This window comes from Triplophysa rosa, linkage group LG3 (assembly GCF_024868665.1).
Source record: "Triplophysa rosa linkage group LG3, Trosa_1v2, whole genome shotgun sequence".
Lineage (NCBI taxonomy): Eukaryota > Metazoa > Chordata > Actinopteri > Cypriniformes > Nemacheilidae > Triplophysa > Triplophysa rosa.
Genome location: NC_079892.1, coordinates 287,478 through 308,250, shown reverse-complemented (window position 1 = coordinate 308,250; position 20,773 = coordinate 287,478). Strand labels below are relative to the sequence as shown.

Below are 20,773 nucleotides of genomic sequence, written 5' to 3'. Positions count from 1 at the left end.
AGCTTAGCCGGTTGAGACGCCAATGTGGCATGCAAGGAAGGCTCCGCTGGATCCTGTGAAGATGAAGTCTTCTGTAACGGAGCAGGGTCTCGAGACGCGTTAGAATCCAAGTGCAGAGTTTAATATAAGGGGCAAGGGAAAAGATATGAACAGTAGCCAGGCACAGGTCAAAACCAGAGAAACAGACAAACAGGCAAACAAGTCCAAATCACAAAAACGCAAAGGGGTTATCCAAAAAACACAGCAAGAGTCAAGCACAGTAAATCCAAAAAAAGGAATTCTCAGAATTGTGATGGACAGAACAACAAGACTTTGAAAAGAGCAGGTGAGCGTCCAAGCTACTGTATATATAACCTAAGGAATGACGTGGCAACAGTCAAAACGCAGGCGATGGCGCCCTCAGGCTTTGTGGAGGAACAAGAGCTGGGGCAGGTGTGACAGTAACCAATCTTTTCATTTTAGTGTACAAACGGTTAAAGGTCTTTTTCACAGTGTCAATAATAACAAACGCTCAGGTCCAGATAAAATTGGAGCAGGGTGTGACAATCGTGTGCTGAGCAGTCCTGTGATATATTTCGCTATATCTTCTCTCAACCTCTCAGTCTGCTAAGAATACCTGAAATTTGGAAAAAAATCCATTAAAGTTCCTGTACCCAAAATTAAGTCCCCCCAGGAACAACATGACTTTAGGCTTGTGGTCCTTACTTCATTAATTCTGAAATGCTTTGAGAATAAAGGGTGAAATTATTCAGCAGTGTAAAGGCCTTTGATACAATAAAGCCTCATCTGTTGGTGGGGAAACTTATTTATCCGTTTAATTTGGATCTTAATATTGCTAGGTGGACTTTTTGTTAGAATTTCCTCAAATTAAAATAATTTAGAATCTGTCCTACATTGATGTTATTATTCTATAAACAATTAATTGAATCCCTCTTCTCCTTTTGTATTGTGGCTTGGTATGGAATTCTGAATTTGATAGAAAAAACTGCTTAAGTAGCCTGTTGAAGGTCGCAGGAAAAATGATTGGTGTCAATCAGACTAGGCCAACAGAAATCTTTCAAAAAGCTGTTTCTGTTTTTAATAAGTCCCAGGCTATACTCTGTACTGCTGACCATCCATTGTTATCAGAGTTTCAGTTGTTGCCATCAGGCCATCATTTGTAAGTAGGACTAAGAGAACCAGAGAGTCTTTTGCTATTAATGTTGCTATTAAGTTATTAAACTGCTCCTGTGTAAAGAATGTAATGATTGAATATGATGTATACATTTTTTTAAATTAGTATTGTATTGTGAATATTTGTGGTGATTTATGTACACTGACCAAAATTAAAACGCAACACATTTGTTGGCAGTACATCCAACCAGCCTCACAACCAAAGACCACGTGTAACCACACCAGCCCAGGACCTCTACTTCCAGCATCTTCACCTCCAAGATCGTCTGAGAACAGCCACCCAGACAGCTGCTGCAACAATCGGTTTACATAACCAAAGAATTTCTGCACAAACTGTCAGAAAACAGTCCTCATCGGGGTCTCAACCTGACTGCGTTACGTAATGAGTGGGCAAATGCTCACATTCGATGGCGTCTGGCACTTTGGAGAGGTGTTCTCTTCACGGATGAATCCCGGTTTTTACTGTACAGGGCAGATGGCAGACAGCGTGTATGGCGTCGTGTGGGTGAGCGGTTTGCTGATATCAACGTTGTGGATCGAGTGGCCCATAGTGGCGGTGGGGTTATGGTATGGGCAGGCGTATGTTATAGACAACGAACACAGGTGCATTTTATTGATGGAATTTTGAATGCACAGAGATACCGTGACGAGATCCTGAGGCCCATTGTTGTGCCATTCATCCAGGACCATCACCTCATGTTGCAGCATGATAATGCACAGCCCCATGTTGCAAGGATCTGTACACAATTTCTGGAAGCTGAAAAAATCCCAGTTCTTGCATGGCCAGCATACTCACCGGACATGTCACCCATTGAGCATGTTTGGGATGCTCTGGATCGGCGTATACAGCGTGTTCCAGTTCCTGCAAATATCCAGCAACTTCGCACAGCCATTGAAGAGGAGTGGACCAACATTCCACAGGCCACAATCAACAACCTGATCAACTCTATGTGAAGGAGATGTGTTGCACTGCGTGAGGGAAAAAGTGGTCACACCACATACTGACTGGTTTTCGGACCCCCCAATACAGTAAAACTGCACATTTTAGAGTGGCCTTTTATTGTGGACAATCTTCGGCACACCTGTGCAATAATCATGCTGTCTAATCAGCATCTTGATATGCACACCTGTGAGGTGGATTATGGATCACTAGCACAGATTTAGACAGATTTGTGAACAATATTTGAGAGAAATGGGACTTTTGTGTACATAGAAAAAGTCTTAGATCTTTGAGTTCAGCTCATGAAAAATGGGGGCAAAAACAAAAGTGTTGCCTTTATAATTTTGGTCAGTGCATATAAATAAATATATATATATACAGTATATATATATATATATATAATAATATATATACTATATATATATATATATATACTGTAATATATTATGTATTCTGTTATATTATATATAGGTATATATATATAATATATAGTAAAATATAAATATATATATATATATATATGTTTTTATAATGGTGACTTTTTATAGATTTGTACATGGATAAGAATGTCATCTCTAGCACCTTGCTGCAATCATAGTTTCCCTAAATGGGACAATAAAGATGAGTCTGAGTGCTTCCGATGCGGTCACGCTGAGGCATTCCCCAATGCGTTGCCATGGCCACGGGAGTGTGAGTTCCCTTGAAAGGGAACAAAACAAAACAAAACAGAACAAAACCTTTTTGTCCTAACCTCGGTTATTGTTGTCTATCAGATATCTCAGATATAGATAGTTTTATTAAAAAATTACACATTACAAAACTGCAATTATGTCAGCTTTTTTCAAAGACTTTTTTCAGATCAGATTCAGAACGATTATACAAACATACTCATTATACAATCATAGAAATTTCTGCTTTTGGACCCATATACTGTATGCTGTACTGTTTTATAAGATGGATAATAGCGCCACCTAGTGCACAATAGCGGAAACACGGCTTGCCGTAAAATCTTTTAAGCGTCGTCTCGTAATCGATAGGATAACTTGTCATTGCCTGGAAAAGTGTTAAAGATAAGAGCCGCTTTCTGTCGTAATAAAACAACAGTCGGGTGAAGTGACGTTTGACTGTCACCACCTATCAAAATGTGTGTTTGGGTTTAGTTTAAACATTACATATTAACACAGTATTTACAATATCAAATACACAAAATCAACAAAAAAAGTTATTAAATATTATTTTTATTACTAAATAATACTGCATCAGAAAACATTTCAATTGCTGCTTATAATCAACATCAAAAAGACGTTTTGTTTAGCAGTCACCTTCTTCTTGGTTGTAGATGATATTTTTAGTCAGGAGGTCATTATGACACAACACTACTGGGGAGTCGATATGGTTAAGATGACTCTTCAGTTCCTCTATCTCTTTGTTGATAGTTTTCATGCTGGGTACCTCCAGATGGCCACTTGATCTAAGGGAGACAAGAGTGTACCATATTTGCATACCATTAAATGCAATATTTTTTGTATACCATATTTTTGACCTCAGTCTTAACAAGTGTTAGAAACATACCAGCTTAAATTGTGCGAGATTATTTTTTCATTCAACATTTCACAAAGTTCACACTCAAGACATGTTCACAGACAGGATCATTCCACCAGCAAGTTGCAGTGAAAGTACAGGTCAGTTTTGTGCTATTTTGTGAGGGTATGATAAGGCGTCACGTCGGTCATTCTGGATGGGATGTAAATGTTTAAGAGCGAGTGCAGGTAAGGAGCGCGATTGTACCCACTCCGCCGCTGACCTGCACTTACACTGTACATTACCATCCGCACCCGAGCACGCTATCGTCATTACACTGTGACTGCTTTTAAGAAAACATAAACAAAGCGATCTTTCTCAGCACAATAGAATCCATCGTAATGTTCGGTTTGAGGTTGATAAGATGTGTTTAACCTCGCGCGCGCTGTGCGCAGACCAATTCGCTTATGGTATCACGAGAGCGGCTCATATGTGTTTAAATACCATACCTGTTTAAATTCCTTGAAGTTCAGCTGTCATACCAAAAACATCTAAATACGCACAGCACTATTAATTGATTCGAATGTTTTTTTTGGTCCCACGGCGCGGTGACACAGGCCTGTTGTAGGTAGTGTGTTGTAGGTAGGCTATTAGATGTTTTTTGGTATGAGCTGAACTTCAAGGAATTTAAACAGGCGCATCATTTAAAACATGCATTCATAACATAGTGCAGCCCTTTGTATAACGATTGGCTCATAATCATAATGAATGAAGTACGCGGGGCTGATTTAAACACATATGAGCCGTATTTTGGGTATGGGTCACCATACTTGACAAATAATTGAATTATATATATTATATATTCATTCTTAGCACGAGCGCTGTCACTCCTGTGCATGACTCAACTCAACTCAACTTTATTTATATAGCGCTTTTACAATTTTCATTGTTACAAAGCAGCTGCACATGAGACACATTGACTACAAGCAAAACAATCAAAGTTGTACCTGCAAAAACAAGAAAAGGTTGAAAACACAGAAGAGAGACATACCCACACACAAAACACTCCACACACACAACACGCACACGCACCAACACACCAACACACACAGACACAGAGACACACACACACACACGGATGCGCACGCACACACACACAACACACACACACACACACACACACACACACGTACGTACATAGACAAGTACGCACACACACACACACACACGCTCAGTGAGAGCACACATTTAGGATAAAGGAGAGAGAAGCACAGGTCAAATATAACAGATAATAAATTCCTATATGCAATATTAATTAAGTAAAACTTTAAAATTCTAAAGCAGCCCCCCCGGTCAGGCAGATAGTGCAAAAACAGTATGCAAACGGTGGCGAGGAACCCAAAACTCTAATCGAGAAAAAAAACCTCAGGAGAACCCAGGCCCAACCAGGGGATTCCAGTTCCCCTCTGGCAAAAGCTGCTGCCTCTGCACAAGCTCCAGAGAACTTGCACAACAAGGCTAAATAAAATAAATAAACTTAATAATAAAATAAATTATAGTTTAAGATTATCATTAATAATCTAATAGCATTTGAAGTTTTGTGGTGAAGACATGTCAAGAGACCGCGTCCTTCTTTATCCAGCTCTATCATCTCAGCTCTTGTCAGGTCCCCACTTCCCATTCTCCGCTCTACCATCAGGTCAGGCCATGAACTGCATCCTGCTCGCTGTGGTAACCTTGGAACAATGAGACAAGACTGGCTGAGAGTAGAGTACTGTTCTGTACTCTTTGATGCAACAAGTACATCAGTTGTGTTTTTGGTTCCGGTTGATCTAACTAATGCAGCCTAAACCCTCTGAAGATTTATATTATGGAAGAGTAGTGTATGCAAGATTAAAAAGATGCGTCTTTAGTCTAGATTTAAACTGACAGAGTGTGTCTGCCTCCCGGACAGTGCAGGGAAGACTATTCCAAAGTTTAGGCGCTAGATAGGAAAAGGATCTACCACCTGCACTTGATTTTGAAATTCTAGGTATTACCAACTGACAGGACGCCTGAGAGCGTAATGCACGTGAAGGACTGTAATACAAAAGGAGTTCATTCAAGTACTGAGGAGCTAAACCATGTAAGGCTTTATAGGTAATAAGCAAGATTTTAAAGTTAACGCGATGCTTTATAGGTAACCAGTGCAAGGTTGACAGAACCGGGCTAATATGTTCATACTTTTTTGTACGTGTAAGAACTCGAGCTGCCGCGTTTTGGACCAATTGGAGTTTTTGTAATAAGCCTGCAGGGCAACCACCTAACAGTGCATTACAGTAATCTAGTCTTGATGTCATGAATGCATGAATTAACTTCTCTGCATCTGAGATTGACAGCATATGACGTAGTTTAGATATATTCTTAAGATGGAAAAACGCAATTTTACAGGTGTTGGCGACGTGGCTCTCAAATGACAGATTACTATCGAATAGAACGCCAAGATTCTTTGCTGACGACGAGGGTTTTATGGAACATCCGTCAATAGTTAAACAGTATTCTTGGTTGTTACTTATAGCAGTTTTCGGTCCAATAAGTAACACTTCCGTTTTGTCCGAGTTCAGTAATAAAAAGTTGTTACTCATCCAGTTTTTTATATCGACTATGCATTCCATTATTCGATGGAACTGCTGTGTTTCATGAGGCTTCGAGGAAATATAAAGTTGAGTATCATCAGCATAACAGTGAAAGCTAACTCCGTGTCGCTTTATTATATCTCCTAGAGGTAGCATGTATAATGCGAAGAGCAGAGGCCCTAAGACTGAGCCCTGTGGTACACCGTACTGGACTTGCGATTTGCGTGACACCTCATTGTTTATTGCTACAAATTGAAAACGGTCGGATAAATAAGATTTAAACCATTTCAAAGCTATTCCCTTAATGCCGACATAATTTTCGAGTCTATGTAGGAGTGTGCTGTGGTCAATGGTATCGAATGCAGCACTAAGGTCTAGCAGCACCAATAACGAGATACAACCTCGGTCAGACGCCAATAGCAGATCATTTGTAACTCTGATCAAAGCAGTCTCTGTACTGTGACATGCTCTAAATCCAGACTGGAATTCTTCATTGATGTCATTCCTTTGGAGGAAGGAGCATAATTGAGTTGAAACTACTTTTTCCAGAACTTTAGATATGAAAGGTAGATTCGATATAGGCCTGTAGTTCCTTAGTTCTCTAGGGTCGAGTTGGGGTTTTTTGACAAGGGGCCTTATAACAGCCACCTTATATGCTTTAGGCACATGTCCTAATGTCAGAGATGAGTTAATAATACCAAGAAGAGGATCTATAATTTCTGGGAGCATCTCTTTCAGTAGATTTGTAGGTATAGGGTCTAGTATGCATGTTGTTGATTTAGATGATCTAATAATTTTAGACAGCTCATCTTGATCTACGGTATAAAATAATTGCATTTTCTCCTTAAGGGCGCTGTAGTTAGTTTGTTCAGCGGGTTTCACTTCTGATTGCATTGTTATAATTTTTTCTCTAATATCTTGGATTTTATATGTGAAGTAGTTCATAAATTCATCACTGCTATGCTGATATACAGGATCAGAAGTCACTGACGATTTATTTTTTGTTAATTTAGCCACCGTGTTAAATAAAAACCTAGGATTGTGCTGGTTTTCTTCTATTAGTGATGAAAAGTAGGCGGATCTAGAAGTTATTAGGGCTTTCCTGTATTTTCGAATACTATCCTTCCATGCTGTACGAAATACCTCTAATTTAGTTTTCTTAAAGTTGCGCTCCATTTTTCGGGCCGCTTTCTTTAGAGCCTGAGTGTGTTCATTATACCACGGTGTGGGGCTGCCATTTTTAATCTTCTTTAAACGTAGTGGAGCAACTTTGTCTAGCGTTACCGAGAAGGTGGAATTAAAATTTTCAGTGGTAATGTCAAGATCTTCAACGTTATTTCTCATGATTTGAGACAATTCGGGCAGATTATCGAGAAACGCATCTTTGGTAGTTGAAGTTATTGTTCTACCATATTTGTAACAATGAGTTTTATTTGCAGCCGTAGGCCAGTGAAGCAAACATAATACCAGATAATGATCCGAAATGTCTTCACTCTGCTGAAGGATTTTAACGTCGTCCACATTTATACCGTAAGACAGTATTAAATCTAAAGTATGATTACGAAGGTGAGTGGGTCCTGACACATGTTGACTAATGCCCATGGAGTTAAGAGTGTCTTTGAAAGCCATTCCTAAGGCATCTGTAACGTTATCTACGTGGATGTTAAAGTCACCAACGACAAGGAGTCTATCTGCGGCCAGTACTAGTTCTGATAAGAACCCACCAAATTCTTTAATAAAATCTGTGTGGTGCCCTGGAGGCCTATATACAATAGCTAGAATCAATTTAAAAAGTGTTTTATCTTTAGTATTAGGTGTTGAAACATGAAGAACCATGACTTCAAAAGAATTATATTTAGAGTTCGACTTCTGGGAAATGCTAAGAGAGTTATTGTAAAGTGCTGCGACACCTCCCCCTCTGCCTTTTAGACGAGGCTCGTGTTTATAATAATAATCTTGGGGGACAGATTCATTTAAAGCAATATAATCATCTGGTTTTAGCCATGTTTCTGTCAAACAGAGCATGTCTATTTTATGATCTGTTATCATATCGTTAACAAAAAGTGCTTTATTAGAGAGAGATCTAATATTTAGCAATCCGAGTCGTAACAGTTGATTATCTGTATTTTGTTCATGTTTAGTTTGTTTAACGTTTATTAAATTACTTTCAAGAGGTTTACGCATTATTTTATGTTTGCTAATCCGGGGGACAGACACAGTCTCTATTTTGTGATGTTTGGGAGAACGGATTACTACATGTTGTACATTTTGTGTATTCTGCGACGTGAGACGGCAAGCAGACAGTTGGTTAAGCCATACTGTCTGCTCCCTGACCTGGGCCCCAGCGAGTCAAGTTTTAGCATTAGCATTAAGACTTTTTGCCATATTTCTAGACAGGATGGAAGTCCCAGCCCAGGAGGGATGGAGACCATCTCGTTTCAACAGGTCAGGTCTGCCCTCAAAACTCTTCCAGTTATTTATAAAAACTATATCATTCTGCAGGCACCACTCAGACAACCAGCCATTTAGTGATGATAATCTGCTATAAATCTCATCACCACGATAAGCATTGAGGGGGCCAGAGAATATTACAGTGTCTGACATCATGCTTGCGAGCTCACACACCTCTTTAATGTTATCTTTTGTGATCTCCGATTGACGGAGTCGAACATCATTTGTGCCGACGTGAATGACAATCTTACTGAATTTACGATTAGCCTTAGCCAGCACATTTAAATTTGACTTGATGTCAGGCGCTCTGGCTCCCGGTAAACATTTGACTATGGTGGCTGGTGCCTCTATGTTAACGTTCCGAACAATAGAATCACCGATAACTAGGGCACTTTCAGCAGGTTTCTCAGTCGGTGCGTCACTGAGCGGGGCAAACCTGTTCGAGACTGTAATCGGAACGGTCGAGTGATGTTTTGTCCTGCGACTACGCCGTCTCACAGTCACAAAGTTTCCCAGCTGCGGAGGATTTTCAACCGGAACCGAGCTGTGTGCGCTAATGTTGCTCGCATCCAAAGTGTTTTCTATCGTCGTTAAACTCTTACTATCCTCAGATAAGGATTGGATGCGAGACTCTAATTCTAAGATCTTCTCTGTCAGCCTTACTATTTCCCTGCATTTATCGCATATAAAGCCCTCGCAGCTATTGTGTAATTTCTGGGCACATATACATGTTTTTTACATGTATTGAGCACTGTTTTTCACCACAGTTATGAATGTACTTGATAAAATACCTAAAAAGTATTGAGAAGTATTCATAGGAACATTAGTACATAGATGGGTTGATCTGAAATCATAGTCAATAAGAATAATTATATATAAGTAGGTTTATGATGATAATTTGATTATTTGAAGAAGAATTGATGATTTAATGACACAATCTGTACCTGTAACCAATGATTGTTCATATAAATGCACTTAATGTCACTTTATGCATGTTTAAAGCACATTTGAGCACAATGTAACAAGGTAAAATCCAGTGATGTTTTTAGAGGCCTAAAGTTTGAAGCCTGTTGTGTTCTCTCTAAAACCAGGGGATTTTCCACTGTTTACAAGTAACCATGATTACGCACGGACACCACGCCGTCTCGTATGGAGACCGTGGCTTGTTTGGTGGTCTCGTGTAGTAACCATTGTATGCAAATTATTTTAAAAATGATGTAATAACCAGCGTACCACCATTAGATACGTACCTTGTTACCTGGGACTTATTGGTGGCAGACAATTAACAATTGGTTAATAAAAATAAGAGATAACGGGAAAATACCTGATTGGTTTTGGAGAGGACCACCTTTCAGAAGTTATACTATAACTGTAGACTGAAAACACTTGGTTTTTAGATGACTTTGAACATCTCACTTTGTTTGGCTCGAGCAAATAAAGTTAACTCCTCGACATCCGGACCATCTCTGAGAGATTTTTTGAACTACAAGACTGAAATTTTTCCACAACACAGCTGACAGAGAAGGCTAAGCTAAACATATGACATGAGGTCGGGAAAAGGCATGTTGTATGTTCGGTGGAATGACTTAAAACTCCTCCACGCGGTTAGGTAAGACTGAAGGGTCCTGGGGGAGACGGCTTGGATGATAGAATTGAGGGAAGAGTCTAGGAGAGTTCTTAGTGGGTGATTTACGGGAATATCAGTTCCGAATAAGGAGGCACTGGTGTTGGTAGGGGGTCCGCATCTGGTGCCAGCCGCCTGAATTTCTGGAAGGCAAAACGGAAAGAGCATCGGCTATTTGGTTTGCAGAACCAGGAACATATTTAGCAGTAAAAATGAATTGATCACAAGCCGAAATCCAGGTGAGGGAAAGGCATCAGTGCGGATGAATGTGAACGGCATTTATTGGTGCAGTGCACTGTCGCTTCGTTGTCGCAATGAACCGTAATGCTGGAGGCGGACCACTCCTTCGCCCACAAAAAAGCCGCGACTACCAGAGGGTACAGCTCGAATAAGGCTGAGGACGAGAGTGGCTGTGGTAATTCTAGGAGCTGGGGGGGCCACGAGGAGGCGAATCAGCGTCCTTGATAATATCCTCCAAAACCGACGGAGGGGGCGGCGTCGGTAAACAATTGAATTTCGACGGGGAGAGAGCGCATGTCATTGTAAAAGAAGGACAAACCGTTCCATTGGTTGAGGAATTTTATCCACAAACTGAGCTCGTTGCGGCACTAGCTGGTTAGGGTTATTAAGTCCTCTAAGGTGTGAGCTGAGGAAGCGTGGGAGAGGAGGTGCGAAACGAACGGGCGGCCTTGGGGAATGATACGCATCGTGAAATTGAGGTGGCCGAGAATGGATAATAATTCGCGTTTGGAACAACGGGGGTTGTTTAGGAGAGTGGAAGCAATCAAAATTGATCTATCGATTTTTTCCTTGGGAAGGATGCCTGAAAGTTCAGCGAATCCAAATTGATGCCCAAGAATTCGATTGACGTGCTCGGACCCAAGGTTTTATCTTGGGCGAGTGTAATGCCGAGCTTGGCGAAGACTTTTTGGACGATCGAGAGATGCGCGGCTGGGATAGAAAATCGTCTAGACGATGAATGAGGTACGGAATGGAGTAGTTGTTAGAGAGAATCCAACAGATTGCCTCTGACAACATGTCAAAAATTTTCGGGCTGCTTCTGCAGCCGAAAGTGAGGCGAACGGAAAAATAGATTTGATTGCGCCAGCGAATGCTGAACCAATGCCAAAAGTCTGGGTGAATGGGCATTACTTTAAATGCGGAGGTGATGTCGACTTTAGCGAGCCAGGCGCCGCGTCCCGCGGTTTTAATGAGTTTAATGGCTTGGTCGATGTCGTGGTAGAGAAGGGAAAACTCCTTGAGCGGGATGAGGCTGTTAATGCTCGTGTGACGAGGGAGGCGTGACGAGAGCCGTGGGAGGAAGAAGCGAGGCCGGGACGCGATTGATAATGAGTGTCAGCTGGGCGTCATTCCGGCCTCATATCTATCACGGAGGAGCGGAAGCATGAAAGGATGAACGGCAGGAGAATACGGCGAGAGAGGACCGGGCCCGGACATTAGTTAAGTTTTGTTTAAGTTTGTTTATGTTTGTGTGGCCGGCAGTCGTCCGTGAGGGGCTGCCGGCCTGTTTTATTGCTGTTTATTGTTGATCTATTTTTGAATTAAAGTTAGTTAAATGTTCGCCGGTTCCTGCCTCCTTCCTTCCATTTTATTGAACTTTGTTACAGTGGTGCCGAAACCCGGGAGGAAGGAGGGACATGCTGTTGAAGAGCCCTCGCCGCGAGGGGTCTCGCGGTGCTGCAGAGTCGAGGCGGTGGTGTTGCAGCGTGTGCCCGGATGGGACGAGGAGCTCGCTGCCGTGTGCCTGGGTCGAGGTGGGGTGGCTGCCATCCGCAGTTGGAGGAGCCACCGCCGGCCGTCAGGACACTAGGGCCTTGCTGCCGCGCCCCTGGGTCGAGGTGGGATGGTCCGGGAGGGAGCGGAGGAGTCAGCCCCACTTGCCGTGGGCCGGAGCCTGCTGCCGTCCGGCGGAAAGGGGAGGAGCAGGAAGCGGGTAACTCGCTACTGGCTTCCCTCAGCCGGAAGAGCTATTGCCGGCCGCCAGGGGGCGGAGGAGGCGTGAGCCGTCCACCGAGCGTCCAGTACCACCGCATGGCACCGCGAGGAAGAGCCTCTCGGCTGGCTGAGGACTGAGCGGCAGCGTGTCGGGGAACCGGACCAATTTATTTATTTTTCTGTTTCCTCTCTCCCCTCTCTCGCCCCTGTCGTTCCTGGTGCTTCCGTCTCCGTTCTCTCGTCTTGTCTGTCCATACCCCCAGGCGCTGGGGCCATTGAGACTGGCCCCCCGGGGGGGAGTAAGCACAGTCTCGTGGGTGCCCCCCGGCCTGTGAGGGGCGATGGGGGTATGTGACTGGAGCCGTGGGTGGAAGAAGCGAGGCCGGGACGCGATTGATAATGAGTGTCAGCTGGGCATCATTCCGGCCTCGTATCTCTCATGGAGGAGCGGAAGCATAAAAGGATGAACGGCAGGAGAATACGGCGAGAGAGGGGAGCCGGCCTGTTTTATTGCTGTTTATTGTTTATCTATTTTTGAATTAAAGTTTGTTAAATGTTCGCCGGTTCCTGCCTCCTTCCTTCCGTTTTATTGAACTTTGTTACAGCTCGGAAACGGAGAATTATGCGGGGGACAGGTCGAATATGAAGCGTTTTTTGCCAGAAAATTTTCTGGTAGCTACGCCGATGGGCGTGATGCGGAAGGTTTTAAAGGGGGGAGCGGCGAAGGGGCCAATCATGAAGTTTGAGTCGATTTCGCTTTTAATTAGAAGATCAACCGTTTTGGGTTCGGCAAGCTCAGACTGAAGGTTGGGGCAGACTAGGCTGACGGAAGGTAAACTCTCGATACCGGGGTTGAAGCCGTTTGACAGACCGGACAGGACATAATCAGTAAAGCGAGTGTCGGGGTGAAGATACAATTTAGCAGACAAACTTAAAACATTCACAGGAGTCGATAAATACTGTTTACGATTTGTATTTGCAGATTTAGAGACTGGACACACAATGTGGGCATGCACGCCGCCGCAGAAGCTGCAAACATACAGGAAGCGGCACCGATGTTGAACTTCCTGCAAGGTTCGAAGCTTGATGCCTGCCGATGATCAGAATCGAGCAGAGGTGGGTTGGCATGATATGTTGGGAAGCGTGGGACGTAGCCTGTGGATTTGGTGTGAGGTGAGTCCAGGCAGGGGGGGGATGGATGAGTGAACTAAAGGGCAAGAAGTGGTGCTGTGGGCGACGGATCTGTAGACCGCGCATGAAATATTCCTGCAACCGAGGAAAACTCGATTGTGAAGCTCAGTGTCCAGTGCCCCCCAGTAAGGACACTGGTTCCACTGAGCTACGCGGATGGCGCATTTGGCGGAAAATAAACAATGATACTTGTATAAATGGGTTCCCCCGTAAGAAAGCGCAAGCTCCGCGACTATGGCGAGGTAGTCGCTGAGCCTGCGCGTCCTGTGAGGGAATGCCATGCAGATTACTTCGATTACTAAACTCTGGAAATGTTAAGGTGCGTGAACTGCTATGTCTCGTGTTTTTTAGGGTGAGTGAGAGATCGCCGTAGATGATTTGGCGATCTGCTGATGGAGGTGAGAGTGGGGATAAAAGAGAGTGCAGGTCTACGTCCGCACCTGCCAGTATCTGCAACCTGATGCTGGCTGAGATGGGAGGCGGCTCCAGGGCTGAGGCGTTGGGCGGGACCGGCATCGCTGCTGCCGATGACAGTGAGAAGGAGGGACGTGCCTGAGGGAGAGACATGAGAGCCGAGGCCGCTTGCGGAGCCATGCTCGCACTGCTGGGGCAGCTCAAGGTGTGGCGGGCTTGGATGGTGCCCGGAGATGCTGCCTGCTGGAGCTCGGCTGAGCGGGGAAGAGGCTGCAGGCGGGCGGGTCTGGCTTGCAGAGGGACCGCTGCAGCGGCTTTCGGACCGGAGGCCCCTCCTCGTTGGAGTTTGATCGGGCTGTAAATATGGGGAATTACGGACCTGCCTTGGCTTTTCTGTGGCCTTCGACAGAGTGGCAGGTTGTGCCGCCAGGGAATCCGGTTGCAGGGAGGAGTACAAACCATACAGTTTGGCCTTGTTCATCCGTCGAGCAAAGTGGACGTCTGCGTTGATTAGCGCTTGCCGTAATCCTAGGACAGTCCACATTTTGATAGGTGGGACGGAGGGGAGGATGGATGCATAGGAGGAAGCTGGAGACCGTGACGGCTGCCTGGAAGGCGGTGGTGACTGTGCGCCACTGCGTCTCGGGGTAGTAGAAGAGGTGCGGGAGGGCCGATGGCCCGTTGGAGCAGCCGCGGGTTTGTCTGAGGTACCTGGCCGTCGCTTGAGGACGCCAAAGGACCCTGATCGTTTACGGAGTTGTCAATAGGGATTATTTCGTTCTCTGACATCGCTGCAATTTGGATATACAAATGCTTGAGACCGAAGAGAGAGTGCAGGTAAGACGTCTTGACTATTTATAGAGGCTCACTCTCTCTTGAACTGATAGGTCGGGTGCTGTGATTGCTGATAGCAGACCAGCTGAGTCAATTATCTGCTCCTTCTCCTCCCAAACTTAGTTAATAAAACATAATTTAATATTTATGGACAGCATGAACATTTGAACAACAATGGCGAGAGCACTGTACAGGACTGTTCAGATGAAAAACTAAAGCATATATCAAAGGTAACGGCAAACTACATGACACAATCAGCGGGTTAAAGATAAAACACAAAGCACAAAAATAACTTCTTAAATTCGTCTGTGGAATGGGTAAACAGGACTTAAAACACACAGCAGGAAGCTTTCTGTGCCACTGAGAGAACCGCAGCTGGCGCAGAAACCTCCATGTCACTTTTTTCTCTTAATACTTTTCTTATACGACAGTGGTGTTAAATACGACGAAAAAAATCAAATATAGATACTTGTCTTTTCACTCTCAGTGAAGCAAACGCGTATGCATGTGCACTGTCTGTCTTCCTCTCGCTCTCGGAAAACTGCATATGCAGGCTCAAGCAATGCCTTCAGATGAGATGCGTAAGAAATTAGTCCTACCAGCAAGGTCATTCCGGGACAAATACCATACAAATGTCTTGAGATAAAACATATTAACAACGTCTTGTGATGTTGTGACCGTGGTATAAGCGGAATAATTGACTCCGGTCCTTTCAATTATCGAAAGTTAATGCACACCCGAGGTGTAACGGGTCCGCTTCGCGTCGTGGCCGCATTACCACCTCGGGGTGTGCATTAACTTGTCATATCTTTGATTGTTTTTCTTCAGGTGTTGATACAGATTGGTTGTGTTGCCTTGTGAGGTCGACACATATTTTGGGATGCTTTTATAAAGTACATGCCTTGGAAGTACATTAGAATTTCAAAGTAATTCCACAAATTCAAGGTGCTTTTTAGGTACTTGGTTGTCTGACAAAACTTTATAGCACACGCTCCCGCTTTATTCAGTCAAAATGTTGCACCCTTTCATGATTTTGGGTAAAAAGATAAACTGTTCAGCCCTTCTGTCTAGCCCAAGGTTCTGCAATGTTGGTCCTAGAGAGCCACAGTCCTGTGGAGTTTACCTCCAGCTTTAATCAAACACACCTAAACAAGCTCATGATTACCAAGGTTTCAGACGTGAGGTTTTTGGAGCTAAACTCTGCAGGACTGTGGCACTCTAGGACAGACATTGCAGACCCCTGGTGAAGGCCTAGTCCACACGTACACAGGTATTGAAAATATTTATTGTCCACACATGTGGAAATTCATCTTCGGTTTCACAATTACACAAACCTCCAATACAGCAAACACACAAGACATACAAAAGCTTTTTGCTTCATGAATTACAGACATCTACAACATAATAAGTGTGTAGATTTAAAATTAAAAATTTTAGGCTGAAACTAAAACCCCAACCTTATACCTTGTTAAGGTGTTGAACTGTTTTGATATTATTTTTTTGAGTTGTCTTTTGTCTGGAGCAGAGGAGGATGGAGCCTGTGTCTACGGCATACCGTCTGCTGCTCTCATGTTTGGTCGTTTGGTCAACAGCGCTACTAGTTAAATGCCAAGCGCTTTTTAGATATGACATTGGCAAACTGCAGATACTCGTCTTTTAAGAGAATCCTGTAGAAAGGCTGAACGGAAATGGAAAAAAGACAAACTGTATAGCTCCCTTCTATTGTTTAGAAACTCTCTGGTTACATATCAAACTGCAGCTAAAGCTGCAAAAGCTGTTTATTTTTCTAACATAATCGAAAATAACCATGCTAGACCTAAGGTTTTATTTTCGATCATTCAATCTGTCATTAACCCTGTTGATAATACCATTCCTGGTGCTTCTGGTGCCCTTTGCGAAGGCTTTCTGAGTTATTTTACAGACAAAATCTATAGTCTAAGACTAAGCATCTCCCCCACCTCCACACTAGTTGACACTCCAATACTGTTATCCGCCTCCAGTTGCCTAAAGGAATTTGAGCCTATTAACATTGAGGTTCTGAGAGAGGTGATTGATGGACTCAAACCAAACCATCCATATTTACGCCCTAGTGATATCATTCATCCTCGATATCTAAAATTAATTACGAATTCGATTGGCCCGGGGTTACTGTCACTTATCAATAAGTGTCTTCAGTCGGGCTTTTTTCCCAATGACCTCAAAGTGGCGTTAGTCACACCCTTGCTTAAGAAGCCTTCACTAGACCCTTCTGTTTTTAAAAACTTTCGCCCAATCTCTGCGTTGCCTTTTATTTCTAAAGTGCTGGAGAAATCTGTGTTAAATCAACTTCAATGTTATTTGTCTGACAATTGTATCTACGAGGTATTTCAATCTGGTTTTAAGACTGCCCACAGTACCACAAGGCCTTGTTGAGAGTTTTAAACGATATACTGTATACCTCGCTACTGACGCAGGGAATCCAGTCGCCCTAGTTCTTTTAGACTTATCGGCGGCATTCGATACTATTGACCACTCGCTCTTAATTTCAAGATTAGATCAGTCAGTGGGCATCTGCAAGTGACTGATGGTATGAATTATATTTTTAACATTTGTGTTTAATGTTATGTAACATCAATAGCCACGAAGTGCAGTGGTGTAGTCTACATGATTCACCGGTCTATGCCGTATACCCACTAGAAAATGTCAAGGATTTCCATATACCCACTTAAAAAAAGTATTTGACATGGACATAGTCAATCAAAATCAAACTATAAATCAAGACAAAGATTGTTGTCACGGTGCTGAACAGAGGGACACAGATGTGAGTAGTAATGGTGGTTTGCGTGGGGTTGAGTTTTTCCTGTCTGCATCCGGTTCCTGTCTGCATCGCTGCCGGCGGTTCCCTTTCTGTCGGTCTCTCGACGTTGTGTCGAACCGACAGAATAGGGTTTGTCTTGAGAACCTATCATCTTCTGAGTATTTAGAAAAGGCCAATGAAAATTGGCGAATGAAATTTGCATGCCGGGCTCCTCCCCGGATGACCGGGTATAAGAGGGAAGCCGGCGTGCTCATTCATTCACCTTTTGTTCTTCAGAGCCTACGCATCTGGTGAGCTTCTCTACGATCTGGGTGATCATTCTTTCTGCTGGAATCTACGACGTGGACAGCGGACGGTCCCTTCCTGCAGTGACTCTCCCCTGGGCGTCTCGGCAGTTCCGGAGGTGTTCGAACAAAAATTTCCTTTTCTAAAAGAGTAAATTTCTCCATCGTGGCTTGTCCCGCTGATCTCATGGGTGCAACACACTCATCGAGGAGGGGGACGGACACAATGCCTGCTTCCAGTACGCTGGGGCAGACGTTGTGGATACGTCCTGCCCGCACTGCGGGCGGTGACGATTCAGACGTTGCGTCACAGGTGGCTGTGTTCCCACGGGACTCAGCCACCACCTCGTTTGCTCCCCGTTCCGTGGCGGCAGGACTACGGCCCTGCCGTCCGCTATGGCAAGCAGCGAGGGTGAGATGAGGATTACTGTGAGCGATAATCCGCCAGCCACGGCTCACGGACCGTTCACACCTCGTTTCGCTCGTCTGACCGTTCCCCAAAAAAGACGGTCCGCCGTCTTATTCCTCAATCACGTATTCGGACACGATGCGTGATGATGAGAGGTCTCTTGCAGCATCGGGGGGTGACGTACTGCCATCCGACTCCGACGATTCTTCGGGCTCCCTCCCTCGGGGGGTCGAGCCCAGGAAAAAGCGGATGTCGAGATGTCGGCCATGCTTTCCCGGGCCGCCGTGAGTGTTGGGTTGCAGTGCCCGCACTGCCTCTCCCGGCGTTCGCGGCTGGCTACATGGCGCCTCGGGTTTGAGCGCGGCTCCAAGCCGTGCCCGCCCCCAGTGCCGTGTTTACCGGAAGTGCATGAGGAACTTTGTAAGACCTGAAACGCCCCTTTCCGGCACGTTTCACGTCAAACAAAGTTCTGTCACCCTCTCTTCCCTCGAGGTTGAGACAGCTGGAGGATGCGTCGGTGTCCCCCAGGTGGAGTATGCCGCCACGGTGCACTCGTGCCCGTAGGTGGCGGCCACTTGGGAGGGCTCGACCTAGACTCCCGTCCAAAGCATGTGGTGTCTCGGCATCTCTGGTGTCGAGAGCTTACATTGCGGCGGACCAAGTTGCCTCCTCTCTCCACGCTATGGCTCCTGCCAGGCCAGGGCGTTGAGAGAGCTCCACGAGGGTAAGACCGACCCAGCGCTTATGCAGGAACTCCGCGCCGCCACCGACCTCGCTCTACGGGCAACCAAGGTGACCACGTGGGCCCTGGGTCGGACGATGTCCACACTTGTGGTCCATGAGAAACTCCTCTGGCCAATACTTGCGCAGATGAGTAACGCTGAGAAGGTCCGCTTTCTCGACGTACCCGTCTCGCAAGGGGGGGCTGGTTGGTGTTACTGCCGAGCCGCAGCGGCCCCGCTCACCCCCCGCCCGACGGGGGGGCGCGAGACCCGCAAGCGGCCTCCCCGGAGGGTTCTCGACAGTAAGAAGCAGTCCTCCGTGCCGCAACGCGGCCGCCTCGGCCGTCGAGTCCCGTGCACTGTCTGCTTCCAGGCAGCTCTGGTCCTCTTCAACGCCTTCCAGCTCTGGCGCCCCCCACTCAGGCGGCCCCCCCTGGAGGAGACAGCAAAGAGGAGACCATCGCCCCATCAGCAGCCGCGGGGCAGCGGCCGTCATGGGAACACCTCAGGGGGATCGAGGCTACCATTGGGCCCGACCCCAGCCACATCGCTGTGAAGTCAGATAGGGACGGATCCTGCCCCGTCCCTTCATCTACTGGCCCCCTCCGGGGGGCTGGCGCCCACTTACTCTCAAAAAGGAGAGTTTCCTCTCTCTCTGGGTTACCACAGCCGCTCTCACCCTCTGCAAGACGGTGAACGGCAAACTCGACGTTGCGTCATGGCGAAGCGCAATGTCGAGTATAAACAGCAGCCTTCAGCACTCTCAGACAGACAGTGCGTCGAGCCGGACAATCGCCAGGCAGGAAAAACAGCAGAGCCGATCTCCTCCCCGTGGGTCCTCCCCCGGCAAGGAATCCGTACTGCTAGCCATCGAACCACCCTCCACGGGGGCGATGAAGCAGATCAAACCTCTAGTCCCCCTGTGTCAGTTCTGGGAGCCTGGTCTCAGCTTCCCAGACTGTCAGGCTGGCTGAGGAAGACGATCCGTCTCGACTATGCGATTCAGTTCGCTACACGTCCGCCCAAGTTCCAGGGTTTACCTCAGTCAGAGGCAGGGATGCCCCCGTACTTCGGGCGGAGGTCGCCTCCCTTCTGGTGAAGGGAGCGATCGAGCCCGTCCCACCGGCCGAGATGTTCAGCGGGTTCTACAGCCCGTACTCCATTGTCCCCAAGAAAGGCGGAGGGTTGCGCCCTAGCTTGGATCTGCGTGTTCTGAACAGGCACCTGCACAAGCTGCCTTTCAGGATGGTCACGCAGAAGCGCATCCTGGCGTCCGTCAGAAGTCAGGACTGGTTCATGGCAATCAACCTGAAGGACGCGTACTTTCATGTCTCGATCCTCCGTAGGGACGGGCATATCAGTACAGGGTCCTCCCCTTCGGTCTGTCCCTGTCTCCACGAGTCGTTATGAAGGTCGTGGAAGCCCATAGGGAAGGAGGTGTGCGGGTACTAACTATCTCGACGACTGGCTCAAGTTTTGGCACACTCTCGAGATCTGTTGTGTACACACAGGGACCTGGTGCTCCGGCACCTAGATCAGTGGGGCTACAGGTCAACTGAGAAAAGAGCAAGCTCTCCCCGGCGCAGAGCATCCTCTTTCTCGGTAGGGAACTCGACTCTGTCCTCACGAGCGGCCCCGCTCACCCCACCGGGGGGGCGCGAGTCCCGCGACGGGGAAGCCCGCACCCTCGCAGCCTCCCAGAGGCACAGCGCGCCCGGTCAGTGTTGAACTGCCTGAAGATCAGACAGTCAGCGGTCCCCTGTAACAAGAGGCTCCTGGGATACATGGCATCCTCGGCGGGGGTGGTCCCCCTCGGGTCCATGCACATACGACCGCTCCAAC

The 20,773-nt window shown here is 46.0% G+C and overlaps 1 protein-coding gene across 1 annotated transcript in view; it reads right to left on the bottom strand.

Moving 5' to 3' along the window:
* Positions 1–20,773, bottom strand: part of zgc:113516 (uncharacterized protein LOC541449 homolog) — a 78,971-nt gene that overhangs the window by 33,278 nt on the left and 24,920 nt on the right. The window contains exon 4 of the mRNA XM_057330486.1: positions 3,436–3,584. Within this exon, the coding sequence (XP_057186469.1) occupies positions 3,436–3,584 (149 nt within the window). The remainder of the gene's footprint in view (positions 1–3,435; positions 3,585–20,773) is intronic.